The sequence below is a fragment of the Homarus americanus genome, unplaced genomic scaffold (genome assembly GCF_018991925.1).
Source record: "Homarus americanus isolate GMGI-L3 unplaced genomic scaffold, GMGI_Hamer_2.0 scaffold40248, whole genome shotgun sequence".
Classification (NCBI taxonomy): Eukaryota; Metazoa; Arthropoda; class Malacostraca; order Decapoda; family Nephropidae; genus Homarus; species Homarus americanus.
This window is the reverse complement of record NW_024712526.1, coordinates 8,526,505-8,544,189: the sequence shown is the minus strand read 5'-3', so window position 1 is coordinate 8,544,189 and position 17,685 is coordinate 8,526,505. Positions and strand designations below refer to the sequence as shown.

The following is a 17,685-nucleotide window of genomic DNA, read 5'->3' as shown; positions in this document are numbered from 1 at the left end:
ACTCACTATCTTCCTCACTCACTTCCTCCAAACCCTCCCTCCCCCTCACTACCCCGCCTCCCCCTCACTACCCCCGCCTCCCCAACCCCTTCACTCAGCATCTCGCACCTTCTCACCCCCCATCCCCAACTATTAAAGTCCCCCTACCAACCCTTCCCAGCTCTCCATTTGGCCCTCCCTCCTCCTCTTCCGTCTAGTACCCTCCCTCCTATCACCCCTAAACAGCTTTGCCCTTGACCTTCTGCTCACCCCCACCCCTCTTTCCCCAAATCCCAGACAGACTACCCACCCCCACCCACCACACACCTGAGACTGTTCTGTTTCATATCTTAATTTACATCACCTGGCGGCAAGTGTACGGAAATGGTGGTTGATTATTACAGTGGCTGACAGTGGTTACAAGGGCGGTAGACGATTACAGTGTGTGTGTGTGTGTGTGTGTGTGTGTGTGTGTGTGTGTGTGTGTGTGTGTGTGTGTGTGTGGCGCAGGTCTCGTAGCTCCTCCCTGGCATCCTGTAGTAGTCGCTGTAGGTGACCTCGTTGATGGTGTTACAGTACTGGAGTCCCTGATCCTTACCTGTTCATTTTACACTCTGACACCTGCCTCTTGTTATTCCTCCTGTACCTCACCTCCTCTTCCTCCTTCCTTCCTTCCTCCCTTCCTCGTTCCTTCTTCTTTTCTCCCTTCATTCCTTCCTTCTTCCAATCTTCTTACCTCCTCCTTCCTTTCTACCTCTTCCCTCCATCTTCCAACTCTTCCTCCATTTTTATACCTCCCCTGACCCCCCATTCTCCTCTCTAGCCCTCCCTCCTCCCCTTATCTGATTCCCCTTTCTCCCTTCTGCTAACCTCATCTCCCCTCACCCCCTCTCTTTCTCTACCCCCATCTCCCTCACCTCCTCCCTTCTCTACCCCCATTTCCCCTCACCCTCTTCTCTACCCCCATCTACCCTCACCTCCCTCCCTTCTACCCCATTTCACCCCCTCTTCTACTCTATCTCACCCGAACTCGCTCTAGTGTTCCGGGTACGTGTGAAATTATTGTTAATGTATCTGTGAGTTGCGACACATCTGGTGCAGGTGTGACACAGATGGTGCAGGTGTGACACAGATGGTGCAGGTGTGACACATCTGGTGCAAGTGTGACACAGATGATGCAGGTGTGACACAGATGATGCAGGTGTGACACAGATGGTGCAGGTGTGACACATCTGGTGCAAGTGTGACACAGATGATGCAGGTGTGACATCTGGTGCAAGTGTGACACAGATGATGCAGGTGTGACACAGATGATGCAGGTGTGACACAGATGGTGCAGGTGTGACACATCTGGTGCAGGTGTGACATCTGGTGCAGGTGACACATCTGGTGCAAGTGTGACACAGATGATGCAGGTGTGACACAGATGATGCAGGTGTGACACAGATGGCAGGTGTGACACATCTGGTGCAGGGTGTGACACATCTGGGTGCAGGTGTGACACATCTGGTGCAAGGTGACACAGATGATGCAGGTGTGACACAGATGGTGCAGGTGTGACACAGATGGTGCAAGTGTGACACAGATGATGCAGGTGTGACACAGATGATGCAGGTGTGACACAGATGATGCAGGTGTGACACAGATGGTGCAGGTGTGACACAGATGGTGCAGGAGTGACACAGATGGTGCAGGAGTGACACAGATGGTGAAGGTATGACACATTTGGTACAAGTTGAATTAGGTTAGGTTAGGTTAGGTTAACTTTAGGGTGTTCAGTCATCAGGTAAAATAAACTAGGGTGTCTAATCTTCAGGTGATCCTCCCTCCCCCTAAAAAAATATATTCACTATTTTCTTCAGTTTCTCGTGACCTCAGTCCAATCTGGTTAGTTCCCCGCAGCCTCTCTCTTCCTCCCTAAACCTAAACTTCCTTCTGCAGTTTTAATCTCGACCAAATTAAACACACACACACACACACACACACACACACACACGTCTAGCTTTACACTGTGGTGAGTCTGGTGAGTGTATTGGTTAGGTTAGGTTGAGATAGGAATGTCCTATACTTCCGTCTCCCCCTTTACCTCCTCCTCCCTTTACCTCATTCCCCCTTACCTACCTCCCCCCACCTTTATCTCCCTCCCCATCTTTACCTCCCACCCCACCTTACCCCCTATCCCACCTTACCTCCTCTCCTTTTACCTCCATCCCACCTTTATCTCCTTCCCCTCCCTCTCCCCCCACCCCTTTACCTCCCTCCACCCCTTACCCCCCCACCACCAACACTGTATCAACAAGCAAGATTTACCAGGAATTAAAAATGTTAATCATATGCAGCAAAAGTATTCGTCTGATTAAAAACTTTGGCGGGAGACTTGAATAACTTATTTAGCCTCGAGCGAAAACTTGGCGCAGTAATTTTGCATGTTGGCGGAGTAGTCTTCACCTTATGTTCAAAATACTTACTTATACTTTGGCGTGTGTGAGTGTATAGAGTAGTTTGAGTTTTTGGTTGAGTACTTGTGAGTTTAAATCCATTGGATGATTACTTAAACACCCCCCTGACCAAACCAAATCTAACCTAACCTAACTCCCCCAGGTCGAGTTAGTAAGTTTAAAAATCATAGGAACCTTGAACACTAAACGACCAAAATTGATCTTTAAATTCATATACAAGTTACATATTATAGCACATACCATCATCATGCGAGGTGTGTGTGTGTGTGTGTGTTGACATTACGTTTTTGCCGCCAAATACGCCAGGGCTGCCAACCGTACCGGGAGGGTGTGTTGTCAAGTGATGATGAATGGTTCTAGATTGTTTGGATGTAGTAGTAGTAGTAGAACCGACCCTCCTTCCATTGGACGGTAAGATCTTCCAACATAGGACTTCATACACATCCAACGAAGCCCGTGTTGACGTCAGTGCTCGAGGATTCTGGACGCGGGGACAGCGAGCCTTCTTCGACATTAGGATTTTTGATCCCATGGCCGCATGTCACCGTAACCTAGCTCTCGATGCTGCACACAGGAGGACCGAGAACGACAAGAGAAGGGCATATGGGGAGAGAATTCAGAACGTTGATCAAGGCAGCTTCACTCCTCTAGTGTTCGCAACCTCTGGTGGGATCTGACCAAGTGCAAGATGCTTCTACGCCAGACTCGCGGAGGTGATCTCCGAACAGAAGCAGCAGCCCAGAAGTTATGTTACAGCCTGGATGAGATGTCGACTGTCCTTCTCTCTCCTTCGGTCGGCTTTGCTCTGCCTCAGGGGAACGAGAGCTTCGGCCCCAAAGCCGACAACAGCTGCAGATATTGACTATGAGGCAACAGTCACTGAATGCCGCATAAATCTGCGGCTCAACTAATTCAACACAGCTAGGATAGCTACTTATGTATTAGGAGACTTAATATTAAGGTAATAAAATGGCGGCGAAGGTGTGGCTATTGAGGGAGGCTGGAGGCCACGTTAAAAAAAAAAAGTTGTAGTAGTAGAGGTAGTATCATCATCATTATTATCATTGTCATTATTATTATTATTATTATTATTACTTCACTGGGCTAAATCACCTGTCAACAACAATACCTTCGTGATTAACACAACACCTGCACCGGCACCTTTAAACCACCACCACCACCAGAGCCAGCACAAGCACTCAGCAGCGCCTGGCATTCCCTACCTACACCATAACCTTTGAACACTACCTCCTCGATCCTCTGTAGTGAACTGTAAAGCTATAGTAACCAGATACCTCCTCTTATATACTCAGTTAAGAGAAGAAAATTACGTAGGGGCCTTTGAGAATCTATCCTTGTGTCATAGGTTAAGTGAGTCAGTTAAATACGTTCTCACATCCCAGCTAAGAGGAATAATATAACTTACGTGCCTTTGAGAATCCATCCTTGGGTCGTAACTTAAGACAAAATTCATTCCCCCGTAACCAATTTAAATGAAAAAAAAATGAAAGAAAAATAGGACGTAGGAATTCATTTTGAGGATCTTAGACTTGAGTTATATTATTCAGGTGAGTTGAGGTGAAGTGAGGTACACCTGTATGTACGTAAGACCAATTACACAAGAGACTCATGTGTGTGTGTGTGTGTGTGTGTGTGTGTGTGTGTGTGTAATAAATAACTACAGGATAACTTCGCCAGGGCAGTGACGCTTTTCCGATAATGATAAATGAAGGAACTGTGATGGTGATGGTGGTGGTGAAACAAGATAGGCTTGGAAGAGAAAGTGAGAAAAGAGAGAGAGAGAGAGAGAGAGAGAGAGAGAGAGAGAGAGAGAGAGAGAGAGAGAGAGAGAGAGCACCATCTCGCCTCATCACCATACACAACATTCCTATTATTAATGAAGTCATCCATCTTCCGGCCGAGACAGCTCCCACGGCACCTCCTCGTCTATGGGTCAGCCCCTTATACATCGCCAGTACCATAGCTCAACCCCTTATTTATAGCCAATACCATAGATTGACCCCTTACTTATCGCCAGTACCATAGATAAACCCCTTATTTATCGCCAATACCATAGATCAGCCCCTTAAACATCGCCAGTACCATAGGTCAGCCCCTTAAACATCGCCAGTACCAAACTTATAGACCCACAGGTAAAAGTTCAATAATACTCTCTCACCTTCACCAAGTTTGCGTCTAATTAAATCTGACTCGGGAGTTTGTGTGTCGAATTTTTATTCATTAATTCACCTGTGAAACTTAGTCTGAATTATTGCCTAAATGAAATTAAACTCTCACCTGTGTTTGTTTTTATTGTATTATCTCGTGTTTTTTTTCATTTGTTTCGTTGGATTAATTAAAAGCCCAGTGTGTGTGTGTGTGTGTGTGTGTGTGTGTGTGTGTGTGTGTGTGTGTGTGTGTGTGTGTCGCTTCCTCCTGTTATTTTCTCCCTCTATTGAGTATTTTTCTCTCTCTTTATCCTTCCCACACAAGAAGTTAGAGATAAAATATAATAATGGTAGACAAACAGACAAAGAAAATAAAAACTGATTTTCTCACCTGTGTGTTGTTGTGTGTCGGGGTCCTCCTGAAGGCGGGGGTCATCCAGGAGGTCCTCGCCTGTAGACTCACGTGATTCGGGTCCTGACGGGCACTGACTAGAATCTTCAAGAGTCATAGAGTCACTGTCCATATGAGTCTTTGAACACACTATCTCAATGGACTGAAAACGATCACTACTGTACACAAGTTCACCGGTACTGTCGGTCACTTGGACGAGTTGTTGAGGTTGATATGAGTAATTATTATGATCACCGTCACAAGACACGCTGGGTGAGGGTGACCACTCGTCCACACTACTCGCTGAAGCACTCTTAGTAACATTAGTCTGAGCGTCACATGAGTCACTCTCTCTCCTACTCGTGGGTGTGTCTCTCCTCGTCCCATCACTGTGTACATAACTTCCTCTTCCCTGTGGCCTGTGTCCCTCCATTTGCGACTGACTCCCAGCAACAAGAGACTGGCTGGTGGCGGCGTTGTGTTGTGTCGGGCGAGGTTGGGTGAAGTTATACACGCCCACCAGGTGCTTACCGTCCTCCAGGCTGGTGATGGAATCTGACAGTGAAGGTAACTCGTCTTCAGGAGGCATCTGTTTCTTCAAGACCGCCGCCTGAAGACTGTCGTTACGACCCACGAAGTTGAATGTTCCCAGGACAGTGGTTCCACTATGTCCACCTACAGGAGACGCTCTTAGGCTGTCCGGGAGGTCGTGTCTGCCGCTCTTGACTGCCAGGTTGGTGGTGTTCTGACGCTGCTGGAAGTTGAAGGTGGCGAGCACTGAGGCTCCTCCATGGCAGCTTCCAGGAGAGTTACAGGGGCTGGCAGGGTCTTGAGTCCTCACCGCCAGGTTAGTGGACGGCTTCTCATGCTGCTGGAAATTGAAGGGTCCTAACACTGTTTTCTCCCCCACACTGTTGTCCTCGTCTCCAGCCTCACCAAGCAGAGGTCTAGTGCTGAGGGCCACAGAGCCACGCGACCCTTCACGCTCACGGAAGTTGAAGGTTCCCAAGACGTTACGGCATCGCTCTCCCTCGACCTCCTCCAGGATGTGTCCACCATTCGGATTGTCTCTACCTGAGGAGGACTCAAGCACACGATACTTACGAGAAGGATCATTGTTCCTAGACCCACCACCATCACCATCATCTCCCTCACTATCACCACCATCATCCGTAATACTCCCTCGCAGTGGCCGCCAAGAATTAGCAACTGAAAATGGATGACGGTGCTGGTGGACTTTATTAACGCCGCCTGAACCACCACCTTCATCACCTCCTAGCTCACACACCGCCAAATAACTCTCTTCTGCAACACCTTTAACCCCTGTGTAGCCAGCCCAGGCCCTTGCAACACCCGTTCTCTGTGTGCTTGGATCAATGTTGCCAGTCCTGGAACACGCAACACTTCGGCCAGTGTTGCCACAGGGATGGAATATCTCCAGTTCTTGGCCGCCGCTGGACCACAGGGTGTCAGCCGCTAAAGCTGACGGAGAGGAGGCGGCTGACGATGATGATGACGAGGATGAACTGCTGGCGCCCGCGTACATCCCAGACCTCCACACTGTGAACGACACCGATACATTCATTATAATAACAACAACAACAACAACAACAACAATAATAATAATAATAATAATATAAATAAATAATTAATAATAATAATAATAATAATATAAATAAATAATTATTAATAATAATAATATAAATAAATAATTAATAATAATAATAATAATAATAATAATAATAATAATAATAATAATAATAATAATAATGTATTTTCCTCATTATTCTTAACAAGTCATTTACAGCACAAGTTTCGCAACCTAGCTTAACCTGTATTAGAGTTTGTAAATACTGCACACACACACACACTCTCTCTCTCTCTCTCTCTCTCTCTCTCTCTCTCTCTCTCTCTCTCTCTCATATCATCACAGTTGCTATGAATAATCACCATCACGCAGTTGCTTATTCAAATTCTTAAAAAAAAAAAAACTTTAAAAAAATCTCTGGCAGACTGACAACGACGTCGAGGGGAAATAAATTTAATAAAGAACTGAGGAAAAACACAGCCTCCTTTTCCCGCTTAAAATACATTCGGCTGTGATTGGCTGAGAGGAAGAAGCACTGAAGCGTGATTGGTTAGTTAGATAATGACGTTCTAAACTGTAATAGGTTGACAGAGAGGTGCACTGATGTGGTTGGCTCGTGAGATAGTGACGTTCTAAGCCGTGATTGGTTAGGAAGGCGATGCACTGAAGCGTGGTTGGTTCATCCCTCATCTCTCATACCTCACACACCTCATGCCCTCATCCCTTACTATCAGTATTAAACCATTATATAAAATTCCTACCTAAAAAAAAACACCAAACACCATAGAAAACGACAAACAATAAAACAAATCATAGGACTAACTAAAACATATTTATTTCTATTCGTAAAAGACAATAAATATATTCATAAAAAAAATTATATTTTTTTTTTAGGTTTGAAGTTGTAGTAAAGATGAACTGAGAATAGTGACATAAGAGGTTGTCGTAGTGGTGGGTGGTGGGGTCGTAGTGGTGGGTGGTGGGGTCGTAGTGGTGGGTGGTGGGGTCGTACACACAGCTGGTCTGAGACGGACTGGTGTTTACAGCTGGGGACGACCTCTAGTATGGCCGGAATATACTGTTTATGGGTTGGTGTGACCATCTGGGTGGCAGTTGCTTAACGATGGTGGGTGGGTGGGTGGGTGGGTAAGCTGGGTGGTGTGGGTGGTGGCCGACCAGCTGGGTACATGGTGGTCCTCGCAGTGAGCCAGATGGTTAGATATAGGTGAGCCAGCTGGAGTAGATGGGTAAGACTCGACCTACTGAACTGGCTAGTGAGAGAGGAATGTGGATAGGGTCAACAAATGGGTGGTGAGTGACGCAGACGAAGGTGGATGTGGCTGGTGGATGATCAAGACATAAATGGGTGGAAGATGAGCCACACAGGTGAACACAGGTGGTGAAAGACAATCAATTAGGTGACCCACATACCACCTAACATACTCCCCTCACCCATCACCACAAACATACTCCCCTCACCTCTTCCCCTTCACCCATCACCACAAACATACTCCCCTCACCTCTTCCCCCTCACCCATCACCACACACATACTCCCCTCACCTCTTCCCCCTCACCCATCACCACACACATACTCCCCTCACCTCTTCCCCCTCACCCATCACCACAAACATACACCTCCCCTCACCCATCACCACAAACATACTCTCCTTCCCCTCACCACAAACATACTCCCTCACCTCTTCCCCTCACCCATCACCACACACACATACTCCCCTCACCTCTTCCCCCAAAACCAACACATTCTCACCCCTCCCTCCCCCCCATAACAGGTGAACTGTCTGCCACCTTGAAGGAGAGAGACAGCCAAGTTAATTAGCCCTCAGGTGACACAGGTAGCGATACGGCACACATCTTCAAACTCCTAAACTTGTATTGGCATTTGAGACGCCATGTGCCGCTGCAACCAATCCCCACACTACAACAACACCATCACACTACAACAACACCATCACACTACAACACCATTTGAAAAGGCATTAGAGTTTCCCCAGATAGAGTAAAAAAAAAACCCTCTTAGCTCTACCACGTATAATACAATACGACAGAGCCAGGCTGAAATAGAACCAATTACGTCTACTTTGGTTGTATTACAGTAAAATATTCTGTAACCAATTTAAAAGCTATCTGTATCTATATCCCCCACTACAATAACCACAACATAAATCTACTTGGATCTATTTCAAATACAACAGGAAACAAAAAATACAATAGCTTAATGCCAGGGTCAATCGTGGCTACAGAACCTAACAATATCTTTACAGAGAACATTAACAAACTTGGGTGTTCCTCTTGGCATTATACGGATCCAGACCAACAAATTCTAGATACAGCTTTACACACTACAGCCGGCTATCTCTCTTGGGCTCTTGTATACTACTGTAGCGAGGCCAAGTTATGAGATGTCGCAGGGTAGGGGAAGGGTGAAGTGAGGGGTGAGGTGTGAGGGAGAAGGGGAAAGATGAGGTGAGAGGTGAGGGAGGTGTGAGGGATGAGGTGAGAGGGGTGAGGGGGAGGAAGGGGGTATAGACGGCAACAATGAGACAATGTTGTACCTGATGCTCATCTCTAAGTGCAGTGGTGGCGGTGGTGGTAGTGCCCAGAAGGGGGGAGAGAGAGAGAGAGAGAGAGAGAGAGAGAGAGAGAGAGAGAGAGAGAGAGAGAGAGAGAGAGAGAGACCCCCCCCCTGGGTACACTCCGCCCCTCCACTACACCTCCCACACCCCGACGGTCACACACACCACCCTGCCGCGACTCGCTGACGTCACCATCTCCACCACACCTCCACTAGAATCTAGATCAGGGAGAGTTAGAACAGTGCATCTTTGAGAGCTGTCTACTGTACGCCCTAGTGGGGTTGTTCTGAGGTCAACAGAGGGATCCCTTCACCCCGCCCACTCCGCTATCGCCACGCCCACTCCGCTATCGCCACGCCCACTCCGTCATCGCCACGCCCACTCCGTCGTCACACCCACTCCATCATCGCCACGGCCACTCCGTCATCGCCACGCCCACTCCTCTATCGTCACGCCCACTCCTCTATCACCACGCCCACTCCACCATTGCCACGCCCACTCCTCTATCACCACGCCCACTCCACCATTGCCACGCCCACTCCTCTATCGCCACGCCCACTCCACCATCATCACGCCCACTCAGACAATGATGTAAACAAATAAAACTCGTCTTAAGTGGAATTATTATTACATTTTATACCAACACTTAAGAGAGCGACACAAGACAATGTTGGTGTTTTAAAGGGAAGACGTTAGTGACTACATCAACCTTTCAGAGCGAGTCTTTGAGTAAACCAGAGTGGGAGGGGCGTAGAGTTGTGTAGATGTCAAGCTGTTGACTCGGTGGGCGGGGCTAAGGGATCCGCTCCATTGATAGATAAGGAGTCAGGAATACTGATAAGATTTACAAATAACAAAAAAAATCATCAAACTTAAAATACAAAGTTAAAAATGATATAAAGTTTAGATTTATCTTTGAAATAAAATAAAAATAATAATAAACTACTAAACTACATAATTGCAAGATACTTATAATACTACCAGGAAACTCAAACAATAGACCCAAATACTGCTTAGAGAGAGACACAGTAACATAAACATGAAGTTAGGAGAGGAAACTCACATTAACAGACGTCAACTCACATCAGAACACTATATACTCTGGCCGTCCAACTGTCGTCCCCAGTGATGGACTCAGTGGGCAGAAACACTTAATTGTTTTAACGTGAGATGGTGTCTGTTGTTGTCAGGTCCAGGTAGACGCTAGTGGCATTATGGTGTCAGTGAACTAGTGATTTTTACCCCCCCTCCCCATGACCCCTGTGACGAGCCTGCCATTCTTGAGGAGCAGATGTGTGTGTGTATGTGATTGATTGATTAATTGATTGTGGTAATTACATCCCTGGCGACGCAACATATGTGTGTGTGTGTAATGGGTGAGAGACAGTGAAAAGCGAGGTGGGAGGTCTCCGTCCGCCATTATATACACCAGCTTAAACACGGGTAAGAGAGAGCCATCTGGTGGTCGTCAGCCGCACTACTACTCCTTCATCATCACCATCAAAGGCCTCGAGTGCTCAGTCTTGATAATACAGAGAGCAAAAACAATCCCGTCAAAGAGAATACTGCCAGGGAAATTATCCAGTTTATTTTTGTTGTTTGATAATTACGACAATCACCTGGAGCACACCTGGCTATAGTGGTAAAAGTTTAACCTTCCATTATCACAATCCGCTTTACCGGAGTCTGAGCTGGTGACTGGGTTATTTTTACTATCGGATGGTGTCGCTCTTCCATGTTAAATTAATACGTCAATTACAGCCATTCCTAGCTAATTCCCAAACATAATGAAGGTTCACTAGTTATGGAGTATTTCCCTTGTTGCCGAAATTAGTTAAAATTACCCCTAAAAATTTGTTTTGCAACGTATCTAACTCGAGGATCAATTTGGTGGGAAAAATCATCATCGTTGTAACTAAATAAACGATACATCAACTTAAACAAATTATTATCGTTATTATTTAGTTTTTTGTATATTTTATTTTAGATGTTTCACTACTAAGGCCATGTGATCTATTTTCATCTAGAGCTGTATAAGTTAAACCCGTATGTGTGTGTGTGTGTGTGATAACCTACCGACACATCTACTGGCAAACACACAAGACTTTCACATAACAAAACACATACTCAAGTTACCAGGTCTAGCGAAGCACAGATAGGCGCTGAAGGTGTTAACTGAACTGCCCAGGGTAAGACAATATAGCTCTGGGAAGGGACTTTTAAACACACGGAAACGTATATACACAGACACTGGATATGTTCATTGGCTGAAGAAACATAGAATTACGTTTTTTTTATCAGTATTATAAATGAAAATAAATATGGGATCACATGAAGATTAGGCATCCCAGATTATTTCACATAATTAAATGTTATAAAGCTACCTGGAGGGTTAGGTTAGGATGCTTAATCATCATCAGGTGTGTGACTTTAAGATAATATTATTAACATTACTCGACCAACAGGTTAAATTCAATGACTGTTACAGCAAGACTCAAAAAGGTCAGGTTAGTTTCACAGTGAACACCTCTCAGTCTCACCGGACGAGTTGTTGTCCTGTTGGCTGGCTGACACCACCACACCTCTTCGCTGGATGGTGGCAGGGGTTTTGTTGTCTGCGGTGGTGGTAGAGACGCTCTTACAGATGATGTTGGCAGTGTCGTCCTTGAAGACGTTGGTGGCTGATAGGTTCTTGAAGAGGGTGGTGGCAGAAATAGTCTTACATGCGGTGGTGGCAGAGGTCCTCTTGTTTACGGTGGTGGCAGAGTTCTTATTGTTTACAGTGGTGGCAGAGTTCTTCTTGTTTACAGTGGTGGCAGTGTCGTCCTTGATGAGGGTGTTGGCAGACCCATGGCCGAGGTCAATAGTTACGAAACCGTCCCTGAAGAACCTAGTGACACATTCGTCCTTGGTGGGAGATGAGTCGTCCCTGCAGTGGTCGTTCAAGGAGTCGTCATCCTGAGTCGTGTTTCCAGAGTCCTTGTCCTTGGAGTCAGTTTTCACGAGGTCGGCCTTGAGGTAAGAGCTTAGATACGACTCTTCCTTGGAATGAGTAGTGGTAGAGTCATCCTTGGATTGGGTGGAGTAGTCATCCTTGGAGTGAGTAGTGGTATAGTCATCCTTGGAGTGGGTAGTGGTAGAGTCATCCTTGGAGTGGGTAGCGGTAGAGTCATCCTTGGATTGGGTGGAGTAGTCATCCTTGGAGTGAGTAGTGGTATAGTCATCCTTGGAGTGGGTAGTGGTATAGTCATCCTTGGATTGGGTGGAGTAGTCATCCTTGGAGTGAGTAGTGGTATAGTCATCCTTGGAGTGGGTAGTGGTATAGTCATCCTTGGATTGGGTGGAGGAGGTCATCCTGGAGTAGTGGTAGAGTCATCCTTGGAGGGGTAGTGGTAGAGTCATCCGGGTAGGGTAGAGTCATCCATCCTGGTTGCTGGTAGAGTCATCCTGGAGTGGTGGAGTAGTCATCCTTGGAGTGGGTAGTGGTATAGTCATCCTTGGATTGGGTGGAGGAGTAGTCATCCTTGGAGTGAGTAGTGGTAGAGTCATCCTTGGAGTGGGTAGTGGTAGAGTCATCCTTGGAGTGGGTAGTGGTAGAGTCATCCTTGGAGTGGGTGGAGTAGTCATCCTTGGAGTGGGTGGAGTAGTCATCCTTGGAGTGGGTAGTGGTAGAGTCATCCTTGGAGTGGGTAGTGGTAGAGTCATCCTTGGAGTGGGTGGAGTAGTCATCCTTGGAGTGAGTAGTGGTAGAGTCACCTTTGGAGTGGCTGGTGACACACTCATCCTCGGAATAGGTGGTGCCAGACTCCTCCTCGAAGTGAATAGACACAAACGCGTCCTTACAATCCGCGGCGACAGACACCTCTTCATCACCACCAGCAACTGAAGAACTGTCCTTGGATGGCCTGTGGACGGGGTTATCCTTGAGAATTAAATTTCTCAAGTCGTCTTTGGTGTGGATGGTCGTTGGGTCGTTCTTCATGCTAGCGCCGGTAGACTGGTTGGTCGTGGTGGTAGTGACCAGGTCGTGGGAGTGTGTAGAGGTGGTGGTGGTCGTCGTCTTAGGATAATCATCATTCACAAGCGTCGCCAACAGCTCCACAAACTGCTCACTCTCGAGGCTCAAGAGTTCCTCACACACCGAAGGCCCAGCACCCACGCCCCAACCATCCGTCACAGGAGAGCTAAGAGATGAAGCCCCTGGAGATGAGGCTTCAACAACCAGCCCACACAATGTAAGATCTCTTTCACCCTGACTAATACAACTCCCGGTACCTGATGCCTCCATACTTAAGTCAGCTGTTTTACTAAAATATTCACTACTCACTCGACTTATGACCATCGGTTCTGGATTATTTAGGAATAGTTCGACTTCTTCGCTTTTATTAGACTCGAGTGATAATCCGGGAGTCTTTTCATCAGCCTGGATAAATGATGTGTCGTCGTCGCTGTCACTATCAGAGTCTGGGTACATTTTGTGTAAAGGAAAACGGTTCTCACTTTGGGTAGGGAGAGAGGAAGGCTTACAACTATAGGGGGAACTGCTGTAGAGGCTAGGGGCGAAATGTACCTTGGGTTTCCTCTCACATTCTTTAACATTCACTATGGCTTCACGTACTTCATCTTTACCGGTTATAAGACTTGGTTTCTTTTCACATATTTCAACATCAGCCACAGCTCCACTACTCTCTGTGGTAATGATGTTTTCAGGTGATAGAGGATGTGTGGTGAAGTTAACAGGGGGCGGTGAGCCGGTGCTGCAGCTGTTGTGATCACTCTCGGTGGAGGTGAGAACTTCCTCTTCTGTTGAACTATTGTTGGAGGTCATGGTTTTCTTTACCCCAGAAGCTGATGTTCCTGTTTGTGTGTCTATCACGTTACTCTCACTTTTTCCTGTGTGTGAGGACGACGTGTGGACGGAATTTTCTGTTTTCCGCCTGAGAGCGTCTGTTGTTTGGCCTCCGAGCTGTACATTGTTGTCTAAGATCTCAATGATACATTTATTGGCATTAGTCTTGATGACGTTAGTAATTATTGACCCGCACACCGATACTTCAGAAATCTTGGAGTTGCTGAGTTTCATTGGCAACTCTTTGTCTGGAGCGACAATTCTCGAATCTTCATTCTTAGGTGAACCCACGTCAGTTTCTCTCTCTTTTGATTGGTCAGTTGATTGGTGGGGTAGGCTGGTGACCTCGTGTGAAAGACTGGACGAAGGGTATGATGGGTTAGTTGATTGGTGAGAGAGGTTAGCTGCTGAGGAGAATGATGCAGCAGTCATGTGGTGTAGAGAACTGGTTGATTGCTGGCAAGTGTTTGTTGTCTGGTGCGAGAGTTCGGTAGCATTGGTGGCCAGGAGGCCTCTGAGGTAGAGAGCACGTGAGGGATGTTCTAGGTTAGTGAGGGAACATTCAGGTGAAGTAGTGGTGAGGGCCGCTACACCCCTAGTGTGGCCAAACCCAGTGTATATCGCCTTACTCAGATCCACCGTCTGTTGTGTAGTGTCGCCCTGCATACTCCGCCGGTACTCACATTCCGTCATGAGGCGAAAAGCCCCCTTGATGCCCTGCTGGTCTGGGGAAGCTCTTGTATTCTCAGGGATACACCGAGCTTCATGCTCCTCACGGAACTCTTCAGGGGGCGTGATGACCACGTTCTCGGGCACTGGTGACGGGGAGGAGGTGGGCAGGTCAATACAACTCGCCAGTTGTAGGTCCACGGGGGTCGTGGACTGAGAATAACCAGGTAACATGGACTCAGTGGGGCTGTTTACTGACGACAGAGACAAATTGTGACACAGACGTTGGTGATCAGCTGCAGAACTGACACTTCCTACCTCAGACTCTGGGAACTGTTCTTCCTCCAGTGAAAAGTCGTGGAAGAAGAGGTCAGGATGCCAGTTGTCGACGCCTGGGTGACGCTGCCAGTACTGTTGAGTCAGCTGTTCAACCTCTTGCTTCTCAGCAATTTCCTCCTCGCCCTGACACTTCTGCCAGCTGGACAACAAGGTGTCACGTGATTGCAACACGTGCATGGCCTCAAAGCAGCGCAAGACACGGTCCAGCATAGTATCTTCAGGCACCAGGTTGGTAAGAGTTTGCAACCGATGGTGCGTCTCCTCCTCCTCCAACGGGGACTCTGTTGATCCCTGCCACGGCACCATCGAGGAGGACTTCGAAGATCTGGAGTTGTGGTCATCGGCGGCACCCAACACCAAGCAATCCAAGTTAGTGAGTTCATTCAAACTATTAGTAAAAGCACCAAGAGGCTGGTCCGCCTCACCGTCACCAAGCACAACACTACTGGAACGCGACCCTGCCTCCTCACCACCACAAAGGTCGACACCAAACTCTGTTTTGGAATGTCTCGAAGCTTTATTGTCATCTCCCATAATAAAATCGGAATTACTATCGGTGGTACAAGAGTCATAGGAAGGAAAGGAAGAGTTTTCGGGCGCCGCTGTTGTTTTAGGATGCAAAGACTCGAGTGAGTTCTTGGAGGAGGAGCAGAAGTTGTCAAAACTATCGTTCCGGATCAGCTCGGCGTAGTAGAAGGAGCGGCTACGGTGGACGGTGCCGCTCTTCTCCCGAGACACTGAATCCCCTGTAGAGGAGCTGGTCGAGGCCACACTCCGCCGAGGCACCGGCACTGGTCGACAACTTGCTAGTTCTGTTGGGGTGAGGAGTGAGGGCGGCATTACGCAAGGTCAACACAAAAAAAAACAACAAAATGTGCTTGGCAATGAAGCCTAACTCTTCGAAGCAGCTACCCTCTCTTGTTCAGGTCAGACTGTAAAAACTGCCTTTAAAACTACAAATAAAAGCTCAGACAATATAAACCCATTCAGAATTATAAAAAAATAACAGCGGCTGGAGAAGAATATATACAAAAGGTGTTGTATAAATTAATAAATGCCTCTATAAGCCTCACCCTAATATGGTTGTCCAAGCTTTTTCTTTACCTACGAGGAGACAGTCTACCCTTTGCTGTCACCAGGCCAAGTCTTATACACACGAACACGGCGTAAGTGTGTGTGTGTGTGTGTGTGTGTGTGTGTGTGTGTGTGTGTGTGTAAGGAAGTCATTTATAGTGTGTATTTTTTGTACATATTCAAGTTCAGGGTTCAAAATTAACATGAATCTTAGTCCCCCTCCCCTCTACACACACACACACACACACACACCGCGTGTATGTGTGTGTGTGTGTGTGTTAAACCACCAATGTCAATGTATGTATTAAGTCATTTATGTCCAATGTATATTTTCAGCCATCGAGCTGCAGAGCTTTTTCAATAAACCGTTAATTATTATTATTATTTATTATTCCATACACGTTCCACCAAAACAGCATCTTGACAACTCTGAGAGCCGCTGATAAGACCCCTTACGTGTACGAAGACGACAACAAAGCCTAGAGAGAGGTGGGAGGAGGAGGGTGAGGGGTAAATAACAAGAGCTCTTTGCCGTCTTCAGAAACCGAAAAAAAAAATCGCTCACCAACGTCATCTACTTTTATCTACTCACCATCTGTCTACTTTACTGATATATCTACTGTCTATTATAAACTATTGTAAGGAATGGATACTTTTACTTGTGGTAATACAATGAGCTTCACATATAAGGCACACTAATACTACTAATACTATTAATAATAAAGTGCACACGAACAAACAATATAAAACACACACATAAAACAACTTTAAGTGCACAAACGCCCCCACACGACACAAACACTATGTCTCTGTCTAACTAGATTCCTGTCTAACTGGCCTCTCTGTCTAACTGGGTCCCTGTCTAACTGGCCTCTCTGTCTAACACCACCACCACCACCGCCTAAAGCACCAATACCACCTACACCAACACACCATTAACAACACCACACACCATTAATACCACCACACACCATTAATACCACCACACACCATTAACAACACCACACACCATTAACACCACAACACACCATTAACACCACAACACACCATTAACACCACCACACACCATTAACATCACCACACACCATTAACACCACCACAACACACCATTAACACCACAACACACCATTAACACCACCACACACCATTAACACCACCACACACCATTAACACACCATTAACACCACAACACACCATTAACCCACACACCATTAACACCACCACACACCATAAACACCACAACACACCATTAACACCACCACACACCATTAACACCCACAACACACCACAACAACACCATTAACACCACAACACACCATTAACACCACCACACCATTAACACCACCACACCATTAACACCACACACCATTAACACCACAACACACCATTAACACCACCACACACCATTAACACCACCACACACCATTAACACCACAACACACCATTAACACCACCACACACCATTAACACCACAACACATCATTAACACCACAAAACACCATTAAACACCACAACACACCATTAACACCACAACACACCATTAACACCACAAAACACCATTAAACACCACCACA

General features: G+C 46.6%; 1 protein-coding gene across 1 annotated transcript in view; it reads right to left on the bottom strand.

The window, feature by feature from the left end:
- Nucleotides 1–17,685, bottom strand: part of LOC121863603 (serine-rich adhesin for platelets-like) — a 189,137-nt gene that overhangs the window by 9,600 nt on the left and 161,852 nt on the right. The window contains exons 23-25 of the mRNA XM_042362334.1: nt 12,624–15,849; nt 11,721–12,535; nt 4,998–6,557 (exon numbers count right to left, since the gene is read on the bottom strand). Coding sequence (XP_042218268.1) covers nt 4,998–6,557; nt 11,721–12,535; nt 12,624–15,849 — 5,601 coding nt within the window. The remainder of the gene's footprint in view (nt 1–4,997; nt 6,558–11,720; nt 12,536–12,623; nt 15,850–17,685) is intronic.